The sequence below is a fragment of the Alligator mississippiensis genome, chromosome 1 (genome assembly GCF_030867095.1).
Source record: "Alligator mississippiensis isolate rAllMis1 chromosome 1, rAllMis1, whole genome shotgun sequence".
Taxonomy (NCBI): Eukaryota; Metazoa; Chordata; order Crocodylia; family Alligatoridae; genus Alligator; species Alligator mississippiensis.
The window spans coordinates 436,826,321-436,839,676 of record NC_081824.1 but is presented as its reverse complement, the minus strand read 5'-3'; the positions used below and the strand labels follow the sequence as shown (position 1 = coordinate 436,839,676).

Below are 13,356 nucleotides of genomic sequence, written 5' to 3'. Positions count from 1 at the left end.
CTCCTACAGATTTCACAGGAATTTTGGGTGTGCAAAGAATATAATATTGGTTCTTGTGGTGAAGAAACAGTGAAATATTAAAGCCAAAATCTCATATTGACTTTAATGGACATTTTTCCTGGATTGACTTTAGTTCACTATTTGCAAAATTTTCCAGGAAGCAGTGTCAGGTCTTTAACTACAAGTTTCCATGCCTACTAAAACTTATGCCAAAACAGAACACTCACTACCTACCACACCCTAAATAATTGGAAATGCTTTTTTCCTGTGAGAGCCACAGAATTTTACTTGGTTTTTGACTAGTTAATATAAAATTGATAGGCAAAGTTTTTTTAGGGTGGTCTCATTTATTGGGCTAACTACGGAGTTGGGATAGAGTTAGACAAGCTTTTGAATGCAAGACATTCTTTGTCAGACATTCTTTGTGACTTGATGAAGAATGTCTTGCATTCAAAAGCTTGTCTAACTCCATTCCAGCTACATAGTTGGTCCAATAGAAGACATTACCCAAAGAAATCCTTGCCTCTCACATACTTTCTAGACCATCATGGCTATAATATCACTCTTACACTACTATAAAATTACTTATCATTTTGAAATGCACTGTATATATAGGTCTCTGTGTAGAGTTAACTACCTATTAAGTATTAGGGTCAGAATCATCCCAATGACCTTCATGCCTATGTGTGAAGCATTTCCCTAAAGTTATTCCTGCTTCTAGCAGATTTTTCAACATTGTTTCGGACTTACAATATATCTTTTCCAAGACCTCTGAATGATTCTTGCAGCTTCATTCTGTTTCTCTAGGTTTGCATTATTATAGAGATCTATTGCATTGTCCTCTTTGTCCATTGGTCTTACAGTTACCTAAAACAATGGGATATGTAAAGGCATTGTTCAAAACTATTCACTTCCTGATTAATTTACTGTTTTCACAATCATTTTCTCTTCTAACCAAGGTAAAGTATACTTTTCAAAAATATCTGTCTTTTATGATCTGAATTCCAACAGGGGAAAAAAAATAAGGATAACAATCAATGATCAGAATTCATCAACAAGGCTATTTCTTCCCTAGATCTATAATTTTAAGATAGCAACTAAGAAATAAAATAGTTTTGGGAAGTGGAATAAGTAGCTGTGAAATAGAAAGAAAGACTGAGGAACAAGACCTGCTTTTCAGGTCTTGCACAGTTGCATGCAGATAATTAGAGTGTACTCGACTTAGATGCATATTTGATAAGTGTATAAGCCGCTCAACTACATAAGACAATGCCAGTCCCAATTTATTGTCTGTTGCCTATATTGTAAAAAAAACTACTGGTATTTGTAGATTTGTTAAATGTATAAACCTCTTAAGCCCCATTTCTACTTTGTAACTTAATTGTACTGAGTTTAAGTACACTGAACTGTCAAAGTTTTATGTCATGGTGATGCCATAAATGAAAAATACTTTATTCTCTTCCACATTGACTCTGCACAGTCAAATCCAGCATAGATCTTCCAAGTAACTACCATGTAAATTCCAGTTACCATTTCAGAAGACAGGGTAGATTAGCACCATTCTAGGAAACTGAATTTAATTATTTTAATTTGAAAAATGTTCCACTTATTTCAGAGAAGCTCAGCTGCATCCAGTGTAGGCTAACTCCTATTTGAGAAGCATATACATTTCTGAAGGATATACAGTGCTTCTGCTTATTATTATATATAGGTTCTTAAAACACCTCTCAAATCTGGCTAAACTTTTTTGAGTTTAGCTCAAGATATCCTGATATACCTCAGGGAAGTTTAGCCAGATTTGAGAGGCATTGTGAGACCTGGATAACACAAACTGAACCTATATATAACAGTGAGTAAAACCACTGTGGGGCAAGTGCTTTGAAGGTTCTCCCCTGGGGCTATACTGATGCCCCCTCTTCTCAAAGAGGCCCACAATATTATACTGTTCTGGGGACCTCTACTGTTCACTGCTCAGCAGCTTTTGGCATTATAGGCCAGAACAACCAAACTCTGATCTGAGGTGGGCTGGTGTTGAACCCGGCCAACAGGACTTTTCCTCGCCACCACTTCTGCTTGCCCCCTGCTGCAGCACGAGCACAGCTCCCAGCTGCTTGGTCTTGACACAACTCAGCTGCTTAGCCCCAGTGCAAGCAAAGCCCTCCACTGCCAGAATACTTCTGATCCCACCCTAGCTCCACACGCCAGATCCAGCAGTTCCATGGGCCAGACCCAGACCATGGACCGCATGTTGCCAACCCCTGCATATACTCTATTTGTGGCCCAAAGTATTTTTTCCCATATCTTTCTGATTAAGCATTCATTATTCTTTTTTTTGGTTTTGGAGTATACCAGAACTATCCAGATATTTATACTTCTGGATTGTATTAGTGCAACGTACTTAACCAGAGATGGCCCTGGACTGGCTGAACCAGGTTTAGAGAACGCCTGGCTATCCAGGCACTGTACTGACTTCTTATTTCCATTTGGTTTAACAATTTTAAGAACTGTAATGAGATTATGCATGTAAAAACATCCCAGGAAAGAAAGAAGGAACAATCCCTCCATATATCACTGAGGAGAGTATTCACAAGAGTAGTATCTATGTAACGTAACATGAATAGAAAGGCTTTTCTGAAGTACAGTAACAATGGTGAAGGATTGGAAGGATTAATTTAAGAGGAAAGATAAAACAATTAAATATGAGCAACATGATAAGATAAATAAGACACATGCTAGTATTTATTACAGTGTAAAAGAGAATAATTGATAAGACTAGCACAAGAAATACATTGTTAAACAGAAGTAAAGGTAGGAAACTGAGCAAAGAAAACATTCAAATAGAATATCAGGAATCACAGCCTAAAGCGCTGTTAAACCTAAACTGGGGAAAGCGCTTAATAATGCATTGTCAAGCACACATCATGTAAAAGCTGTAAGGGTATTTTTCCCATATCTAATTAACATGAATCTATGTTTCAAGCTGAATCTAGATAACTGCAATTGCCTCATAAAAAATAGAGCATACTTTCTATTATCTCTAAAACAATACAAGTACGCAGATATACTCTGGTAAAAAATTAAAAAAAAACCCTGACAGTATTTCTGCTTCAGCAGAATCGCAGACAGCTATTAAACTACTGATGGATCTTTTCTCCTCTTGATGCATGTGCATATTTACCATTAATGTTAATGAGAGCTGCACATACACAATCACCTTCAAAGTGATGATACTTGTATAAATCTCATTAAGCAAAATGAAAGGGGCAAAGGAACAAATTGAAAATTTGTTAGGAAAGACAAAAGACCATCTTCCCTCTGTGAAAAGCACTAGAAAATGAAATGGTTGGGAAATGGGTATAATCTACTAGATCCTTCTTGTCTCCAGCTAACTAAAATTCTATGAATAAGCTTTTCTGGCTAATAAAAGTTACCTTGACCACCAGCTGTCATTCCCTCCTTTGTGCCTATTTTCTTAATGTTATGTCTACCATGCTAAAAGGTGCTTGGTATAGTAGGCTAGACTACTTATTCACCAGTAAATTATATTTTAAATTAGGCAGGTCTGACTAGATTTCATAGACATTAGGGCTGGAAGGGACCTCAGAAGATCATCGAGTCCAGCCTCATACGGGAATCCATCATTGGATAAGTGGGGGAAACATCTCTCTCCTCGCCTCTTCTGCCCTCCTATAATAATGAGTATCATGGAAGTGATTTTTCTATTTTATTAGCCTGTGTCCAAAGGTTCGAAATTTCTGAAAGTCATAAAAAATGACATCTACAGCATTTCCCCTTGTTTACCAAGAATGCTAATTCTTGTCAGAAACACCTGATGAAGAACGGCTGGACTTGTCTAACTTTTATTCCAGCCATGCAGCTGGTCCAATAAAAAGGTCTGGTGAAGTGAACTGGGGTTCACAAAAGTTCCTCTGGCTTGAAGATATTTAATTTCAGCCCAGCCCCTGGAGGCATTTTTTTTAATGGGGCAAAAATGAATATTGCGCCTTGTACAACAGACCGACAAGAGAAACACTGTCTTATTTGTCAGTCTAGAAAGGTGCAGATCTACCCCACCTTCCAATGAAGGTATCACCCCCCCTCCAAAAAACCAAACCCCATCTCTCTTCAGCCACTGTAAACACGCAGGATACGGAAAGCAACTCCGGCGCTCAAAAATAAATTCCAACAGACATTCCCAGGCGCCACAATTACCCTCCCACAGGCCTGGTTTTGGGGTCTTTAGCCTGGCGCATAGGTCGTGTCGTGGGCTCACAACCAAGCGGGGCTGGACGGGACCTCCAGAGGTCATCGAGTCCAACCTGAGGCAGCCTCAGCCCAACCAAACCATCCCCCCTCAACACACCCGTGCTCCAACCTCGTGGGAAAACCACTCTGGCCCCACACAGGACACTGCAGCCCAACCTGCCACAGGTGAAGCAAGCAGCCACGTAGACCAGATGCACGCAGGCAAAGGACCAGCCCTCCAGCCCCTCCGCATCCGACTGCGATACAGCGCCTTCCCGACCCCGAGCGGAGTCACGCGGCCCCAACCCCAACCCCCGCGCCCCGCGGTTACCGGCGGGTACCGGCCGCGTCCCGCGCGCCTGGGCTGGGCAGCTCCGCGTGCCCGTTCCCATAGCGACCCCGGGGCGGGGCCTGGCCGCAGGGGGCGGGGCCTGGCCGCAGGGGGCGGGGCCCGCCGGGAGGTGGCGTCCGGAGCGTGGGCCTGTGGCTGCCCCGGCCCCAGGCCTCGCCAGGGCCGCGTCCCGCGCACCGAGTCGCTCACGTGGCAGTGGCTCCCGGTCCTTCCTATTGACCGGTTCCTGCTGCGAGCTAAGAAGTACGCTGAGATTTAGGGACCCAGCACCATCCCTCGGTGCTGCACTAAGAGCCAAGGACGGACACGTTTCCCCGACAGAGAGAGTCGGGGCGCAGGGCAGCGAGTCTCAGCCAGGCCCTGCCGCAGCACCCGGGGGTGCCAGCCTGCAGGTCCGCCCGGGGAGGCGTGCGAACGGGGGGATTCACAAGATGGACCCAGAGACGTAGGCGCGTTAACGCACCAGCTGGCTGGGCCCAGGGACCCCTGCCTCAGTGTGGACGAAACGGGTGCGCATGACGTGGCGCCACTGCACCCAAACCGAGCTGCGGCAGGGTGAGGAGCCACCCCCAGAGCTTAGTTTCATAGCTGTTAGGGGCTGCGAGGGACCTTACACATCATTGCGTCCGGCTGGGTCCGTGCCACGCACCTGGAGGGCAGCGGCTCTGCACCCAGCATAGACTTGTGGGCAGGGCAACCGTGGCTCCTGCCCCGGGCCTGGAGGCAGCACGTCCTCTCCAGCCACTGCTCCTGCTGCGTTGGCTGGGGATGGATCTTGCGACTCCAGAGCAAGACATGGGTCACAGGGGCCAGGGCCGGGGGCCCCAATGAATCTGAATCCACCCCTGACCTTCCCAGAGATTTCAAATAGGGACCCATGGTGTTAAAAGCATTCTGCCCTGCTGTTCTCTTAAGTTCTTTGCAACAGAAGAATTACTCTGTTAATTTTTCTGGAGTCAAAAATCAAGTGAAAACTAAGCCAAGGGGTAAAAGGGTTGTAGGGGAAGCCAGTAAGAGTTTAAACTCATGGTGTTTCAGGAAGAAATACGGACTTCCCTCAAATTCTTCACCAGCCGGCAGCGTGGCTCCATCAGCACTGTTGTTAGGACTCAGCCCATGATCATTGTGCTTTTGCTTTATTTCCATTAAGAGGCAGGGCCCTTCTATCCTGGATCCCAGGAGAGAAAATGCAGGATGAAAGCTCCAAGTTGGATTGATTTGAGTAATGATAAAGTGTGCTTGTTGTTCCACTGGAAAAAATAATGGACATTGCTTTTTGGCAAAGGATTACTTTAAATCAGGCAGGGAATACATGTGCAAACTCATTTGGAATACGAATGACAGAGAAGATATGTCCAAATATGTCTGTGTAAATCTTCATGTTGATCTGCAGATGATCTGCCACGGACTGCAGATTTGAGACGCAGCCCATAGCAGCAAAAAGGTTCCTGTGTAGTAGGTACAATCTGGATAAAAAAATTTGCTTATTCCAAACTTTAGATGAAAGGCTGCTGAACTTCTGTAGCTAGCTGCTGTAAATATTGTCAGTGGCTGAAAATCAGACAAATCATAGAGTAGTCAGGGGAAGGAAATTGGAATGGCACTTGGAGAGGAGCTAATTTGTGGCACGCCTGCCGGAAATGTTGGCCTCCCCTGATGTAGGGGATACTCACTTTGTGCTGCAGGTGAAGGAAAGGGGGTGATGCATTTTAAGTGCTGGAACTACCACAAACAAGAACATGCTCAGAACAAGAACGGCATTAGTAATTGCTTAACTGAGTGATTATCAATTACTCCAGGTAGATGCTTGCTGACTTTTCTTGTGTAGTGGGCTCTATTCTGCAATGAAACCCTCCAGCCAACTCAGTGGTGGTTTCGCAAGCTCCTAAGAGAACTAAATTAGTCCTCAGTTGCTTGGATGAATCAGGCTAATATAAGGTGCCCAGGAAAGAGAAGATAAGAGACATCCAAACATTTATTTTTAAAATAAATTATTTTTAGGTTAGTAGCCAGGGCCAGATTAACACATAGGCAAACTAGGCACATGCCTAGGGCCCTAAGTGAAGAAGGGGCCCAGTTGTGCTTGTTTTACATATTATAATTATTGAGTGAAAAAAGTAATATAAATATACATTATTAAGTAGGGGGCCTACAAGTTTGTTTGCCTAGGGCCTACTAAAGGGTTAATCTGGCCCTGCTAGTAGCATTATTGGGGGATTGGGGAGGCATGACTGGAGCAGCAGCTTTGGGTGCTGCCTTTTTGGGGAGCATTGCAAAAATAACTGCGACTGCAGCAGTGGCCCACTGCACCACTATCTATGGCAGCCAGTAATGCCCAGGGTGCGGAGCTGCGCTGCTTCATCGGTTTCAGGTGTATATATATATATATATATATATATATATATAGGAAGTGAATCAGTTCTGAAAAAGACTAAAACAACAAAATCTCTGTGTTCATATCTTTTGTAGATCATAAAAAGACATTAAGTGGAAATAGGTTCAGTACTGAATGCTATAGAAGACTATGGAAGAAAATTTTGCCTCCTCTTCTCCCTACTTAATTAGAAGATGGACTGAAGTGAAAATTTATACAAGTATGGATTCCCCTACTCGTTTTTTTAAGTCAGTGGGAACATTAGGAATCTCCATGATTGCTCTAATGCCAGTGCAGTGTTTATCTCGCAGTATCTTAGAGTGTCTTGTGGTGCACAAGAGTGTCTTGTGATTGTCACTGACTGAATCAAATAAAATAAAGGGAAACTTACTGGATAAGCTTGTCCATCCCTTGCTGTCTGAGAGGATAATTTCCCTAAGCACAGTACTATTATCGGAGAGAAACCCTAGTCCACTGAAATCATTCTAAATGTTGTCACTGCCTCAGTTGGAGCCAAGATTTCACTCTCTTTTCCCACTTGCCTTTAAATGCAGTATATGTATCTATTTTTGGCATCTATATAATGCCTATCACTGTGGTACTTAAATGAGATCTCCATGTTTTTTAAATTACTTAAGTTAGAAAGTCTATTCTGCAACCTGAAATCCCACTGTTAAAAGATTGTGTTTTCTGATACCCAGACTAATTTTTCCAATGCTTAGTTTTACTTTTATAACCCACTTTTATCTTGCTTGATTAACCTAAACAATTCCTTTCCTTTCTTTGCTGAGATCTTCAAGTTTTGATGGATGAGGGATCATTCAGCACTCAGATTCAACCCTGTTCTCAGTGAAGCCAGTGACAGTTTCAACATTTACTTAAGTGGAAGAAAGAAAGAAGACACTTTATTGTTTAGCTTTATTAATCCTTTCTCAAGTCATTCCATGCCTCATCCTGAATGATTTATCTGTTGTGAAATGCTAAACATAAATAAATTACTCTTAAAAGCAATCCTAAACCATATATTTAATGCCATGACAATTAAGCTAAAATAGAAAAAAGAAAATTAACAAATGGAGAGATTAGGCAAAGACAAAATATCTCACTAAATGTTTTTGCTTCCTCAAAGAGATTCAGAATCCTGGAACAAGGAAACTAGGGCATAAAAGTACACAAAACTGAATGTACCCAAGATTACAAATGACGTTCCTTCTTGGCATGAAAGACCAAAGATTCTGCAGCAACAACACGCTGTGCAAGTAATACAAATTCTATTTCACTGCAAGCCAGAATGTGCTCATTCCCATATAAAATCAGCTGTTAGGCTGTCAGACATTTTACTGGCTGCAGCCAAAGACTGACAGTCCTCTGTGTGCCAGACTAAGATATATTAGACAAAATAAGCCTGGTCAATTCTGTGTTCATTTGAAATGCAAAGATAAATCCAGGTCAGATACTACAGATAGAGTTTGAAATGAAGTATTGTATTTGCACATTTGTATTGTTCTACAATCTTTGGTGCACAGTACTTAGTTCCCCAGTGAAGGAACAGCTAACTCAACTGAAGATATAGGACAGATTCTCTGTTCTGCTTGGTTTCAGAGGCAATGCGAGAACGCTAGTTATAGTTCTCTGATCTTGACACTGCTGGTCTAGAGACCAGCTCCATCAGGTTAATACTAAATGTGTTTCCCATGTGAAATCAGTTCCTTACTGGGTATTTAAGGCTAGAATCTGGTACTTGTGTTCTGGATTCCAACTAAAACTCTGGCCCAGCAGTCAACAATGGCTCTTCTTCAAGGGATAGGGAGCAGAAAAATTCCCTGGCTCATGGTTCTTTCAAGATCTCAGACTCCTGGATGTGAAAGGGGAGCCCTACCTTTCCTAAAGCCTTCTTTCTCCCTAAGTCTCCTCTGCCTGCAGCTACTTATCAAAATACAAATATTTTTACCAATAACACCACCATACAACTCTTTATGGCAAGTGGGGAGGATAAGCTAAGGTTAAACTTGTTAAGTGGGGACCAAGTAACAATGTGTATTTTTACTCTTAAAGCCTAAGGCAGCAAGATGATGAGTTATTCAAACTTTTACAATTAAAAAAAAATCTGACTTTATAATTTGGGGGTATATATTTAGCTAACTTCATTCCTTTTTTCTACAAAAGGAAAGGGGCTTCAGACTAATGTGGACTAATTTTCAAAGGTGTAGAACAGGGGTGTCAAGCTCACCCCAGGCCCTGGGACACTGCTGGCCTGCAGAGGCTTCTACCAAGCTGGATCCACAGGGCACCCAGCAACTTTGGTGGGCCCAGAGCTGGGTAGCAGGGAAGAGCTGTGTTTGAGCAGCAGCGTGTGTCTGGGTGTGTGAAGCAGCACAGGTCCAGGAGTGTATGGTGATGTAGAATCTCATATGTACAGCAGTGCAGAGTTGCATTTGGGTGGCAGCATGGGTCTTGAGTGCTGCTGCCAATGGCTATGTCCATCAGGGTCCAGGAACCTTGAATTCTGTGGCAGGCCCATGCCCCCAACTTCCAGTGGCCCACCAGACTATCAGTGATCCAGATGTAACTGTTCTGCAAGGCTGTCTGTTTGACACCCCGGTGTAGAACATGTGAAACTTTCACTGAGTTCAGTGAAATTGGATGTTGCTTACCATCTTAGAAAACTGAGCCATAGTTTGGCCAAGGGTTCTTGACTTACTAGTTTTATACTCAGGCATTCTTTAGACATATATCATTAACAAGTACTCATAGGTTATTTTTTTTACCCGTGAGAGAAAGGGTCTAGCAGAACCAACAGGACTATCATAAACTTTCCCCACATAATTTTCGTAGAATCATAGAATTATAGAAAATTAGGATTGGAAAGAATCTCAGAAGATCATCTAGTCCAATCCCCTGCTCAAAGCAGGACCATCCCTAACTATATCATCCCAGCCAAGGCTTTGTCTAGCTGGGTCTTAAAAACTTCCAAGGATGGAGCTTCCACCACCTCTCTAGGTAACCTGTTCCAGTGTTTTACTATCCTCCTAGTGAGAGAGTTTTTCCTAATATCTCACCTAAACTTCCCTAGCTTTGCACATCAGTCCTTGCAGTTCTAATCCCGGACCCCGATAACATAATTGAGTGGGGCTAAGGACACTATGTTGGAAGGTGCTATGAAGCCACTGAGTGCTGAAGGTGCCTAACATGTCTCAGAACATGGTTACCATCCTTCAAATTCAGGCTGAATAAGAAACCTAAAATCAGTTTTTCACTTGTCTGTGACCAATGACTATTTGAATTTTTTTTTTTTTAACCAACTGAATTCATTCACTAGATTGTCTATTGTGATCTCTATAGCCAGTGTTTTTATTAATGGCAAACAATGATATTTTGGCCAAAGCCAAAGAGTTCTTCCATTGGTCTATTGGGACCAGAATTTGGCCCATTTACATTAGCGTTGTTTTGCATTTTTTTCCTGCATATCAATGTTAAAAGCAATTCTGTTGTGGCAATGGTTCTTAACTTTTAAGACTCAAGACACCCCATCATTGGCCCCAATCAAGAGCAATCATAAATCTCACTGTAGTAAGTGGGAGTTGTGAATGTTCAGTACTAGGACTAGTTAGGAGGCTATTTTAAAAGTAATGTATTTCCCAAGTAACTATTTAGTTAGACGTTTGTTAGAACTTGCCAGTACAGTGTATATCTCTGATTTTGTCATAGTATTAATTTAGAAGATGGATGTTTAAGCCATCCTTTGAAAAATTGGTTTTCATGTTTAAGCCATCCTTTGAAAAATTTCAGCTCTGAGTTGTCATTCATTTTTTTACTACAGAAAAATACTAGAGCAATTCTTCTGTTACGAAGACCTCAAAGGCCACAACAGATCAGAATGCTTTTACCAGTATATATTCCTATTTGATATCTCTGGATTTATCTTGTGAATTATATTTGCACACCTAACTGTGCTAACTTGCCCTTGGTTGAGAATCACTGAGTTATGGTGCACAAGAAAAGATATGCCATCAAGTGCAAAGGACAGCTACACATAGGGTGCATTTACATATGCCATTAGCACAGAGCAATAAACTCAGGCGCATGGTGCATCAGAGTTTATTGCTCCCAGGCATTATGTTTGAATATGTGCCCAAGACCGCAGCACATTAATCCAGGTTGGAGCAGCCCCAGCTGGCAGGGGGCCCAGGAGGTCAGCCTGCCTGCTCTGTAGCATGTTGAGTTGGATCAGAGGGGCTGGCTGGGGCATGAGGGTGTTCCAGTACAAAATTAGCTGATAGGCAGCCCCTGCACTGAAGCATCCTTGTGCCCCAGCCAGTCCCATCAGTATCTATATATGTGTTGCTGCACGCTAAAGAACTCCACTGTAGGATAGTACTTGTATTTACAAGTACTAACCTGTGGTAGAGTTAATTAGTCTCCAGTGGCCTAATAGGGCTGCACATGTAGATGTTGGGACTACTGCGGAGCTATTTAGGCAGCTCCGCAGTAAACATCTCACGTAAATGCGTCCATAGTAACCTATTTAACAAACCTGGTTTAACAGCTATTACAAATTGGAGTGTGTCATCAAGGCAGGGTGTAACTTATTTTATTTAAAGTGCAGCAAATCTATTTAATAAAGAATGTTATCTTCTTGAGAGGTCTGGGAATTACCTTCTATCCTAACCAGAAGAAACTTTTTCGTTTAGTATTTTTTGTGAAGAATAAAGACACTGAACTTCTGAAAAGCAGACTTTAACAAACTCGGAGAACTGATGGGCAGGATCCCGAGAGGCAATTCTGAGGGGAAAAGGAGTACAGGAGAGCTGGCTGTACTTTAAGGAGGCCCTTTCAAGGGCACAGGAGCAAGCCATTCCAATGTGATGGATAAATGGGAAGTGCAACTGAAGACCAGCCTGGCTAGACAGCAATCTCTTCAATGAGTCAGTACTCAAAAAGGAATCCTACAAAAATGGAAACTTGGTCATATTACTAGGCAAGAGTATAAGAGTATTGCATGGGTGTGCCAGGAAAAAAAATTAGGAAGGCCAAGGCACAGCTGGAGAGACAACTGACAAGGGTCATAAAAGGCAACAAGAAGGGATTCAACAAATATGTGAAAAGGAAGAGGAAGAGCAAAGAAAGTGTAGGTCCTTTCACATTCCATAAAGGCAATCTAGTTACAGAAGATGCAGAGAAGGCTGAAGTATTCAATGCCTTTTTTACTTCAATCTTTACAAACAGGGGCAGCTACCAGATGACAAATACAGTTGTCAGCAAAAATAGGAAGAAAGTCAAACAGCTTAGACTAGTGGCAGAACAAGTCAGGGATTACTTACAGATGCTAGATGCTTTCAAGTTGGCAGGGCCAGATGAGATGTACCTTAGGATACCGAAGGAACTGGTTGAGGAAATTTTAGAGCCATTAGCGATTCTTTCTGAGAACTTATGGAGATTGGGTGAGGTCCCAGATGCTTGGAAAAGTGCAAATATATTGCCCATCTTTAAGAAGGGGAAGAAGGAGGAAATTACAGACCAATCAGCCTGACATTGATACCTGGAAAGATCATGGAACAGATCCTCAAGGAATCCATTGTGAAGCACCTAGAAGAGAACAATGTGATCAGGAACAGCCAGCAGGGATCCATCAAAAGCAAGTCATGCCTGACCAACTTGATTTTCTTCTGTAAGGTGACAGGCTTTGAGCATGGATAATGATATACCTCAACTTTAGCAAGTATTTTGGCACGGTCTCCCACAACATTCTCATTAACTAGCTAAGCTAATATACAGACTAGATGAAAGTAGTGTAAAGTGGATATAAAACTGGTTGGATCGTCATGTTCAGCGAACAGTCATCAATGGCTCAATGTTTAGTTGGGAGGAGATATCAAGTGGGGGATCCCCAGGGGTTTTCCTTGGGTCCCATATTGTTCTATATTTTCATTAAAGATTTGGACAATGGGCTTGAGTGCACACTTAGTAAACGTGGGGGCAACACTAAATTGGGTGGAGTGGCAGACACTCTGAAGGGTGGGGTTAGGATCTAGAATGATCTGGAGCAACTGGAAAAATGGCCCACAACCAGACAGAATTCAGCAAGGACAAGTGTAAAGTCCTGCACTTGGTGCAGAATGAAATGACTGGCTTAGCTGCAGTACTGCAGAGAAGGACCTGCGGGTTACAGTAGACCATAAGCTGAATATAAACCAACAACAGCAGACTGGGTTCTATTAGGCGGAGTGTCTGTTGCAAGTAAAGGGAAGTGATTCTTCCACTCAATTCAGCACTGGTGGGGCCTCACTTGGAGTTGTGTGTCTAGCTTTGGGCCCTACGTTTCAAGGAAGATGCAGACAGATTGAAAAGAGTCCAATGGAGAACAACAAAAATTATTAAAGCATGA

General features: G+C 42.5%; 1 protein-coding gene and 1 long non-coding RNA gene across 7 annotated transcripts in view; one reads left to right on the top strand and one right to left on the bottom strand.

Moving 5' to 3' along the window:
* C1H11orf65 (chromosome 1 C11orf65 homolog) overlaps window positions 1-4,690 on the bottom strand; it is a 44,785-nt gene extending 40,095 nt beyond the window's left edge. For 3 of the 6 annotated variants that reach the window (XM_059720843.1, XM_059720848.1, XM_019482005.2), the window contains exons 1-2: window positions 4,577-4,690; window positions 751-867 (exon numbers count right to left, since the gene is read on the bottom strand). In XM_059720843.1, the coding sequence (XP_059576826.1) occupies window positions 751-852 (102 nt within the window). In that variant the 5' untranslated portion in view covers window positions 853-867; window positions 4,577-4,690. Of the gene's footprint in view, window positions 1-750; window positions 868-4,422; window positions 4,534-4,576 lie in introns of those variants that run through there. The other 3 variants (XM_059720850.1, XM_059720855.1, XM_019482006.2) reach the window with 2 other exon arrangements.
* Window positions 4,691-4,713: 23 nt separating this feature from the next.
* On the top strand, window positions 4,714-8,672 carry LOC109281847 (uncharacterized). Its single transcript, XR_002088635.2, has 3 exons — window positions 4,714-5,152; window positions 7,067-7,191; window positions 7,763-8,672. It is a non-coding gene; the product is annotated as an uncharacterized LOC109281847 (long non-coding RNA).
* Window positions 8,673-13,356: the final 4,684 nt, after the last annotated feature.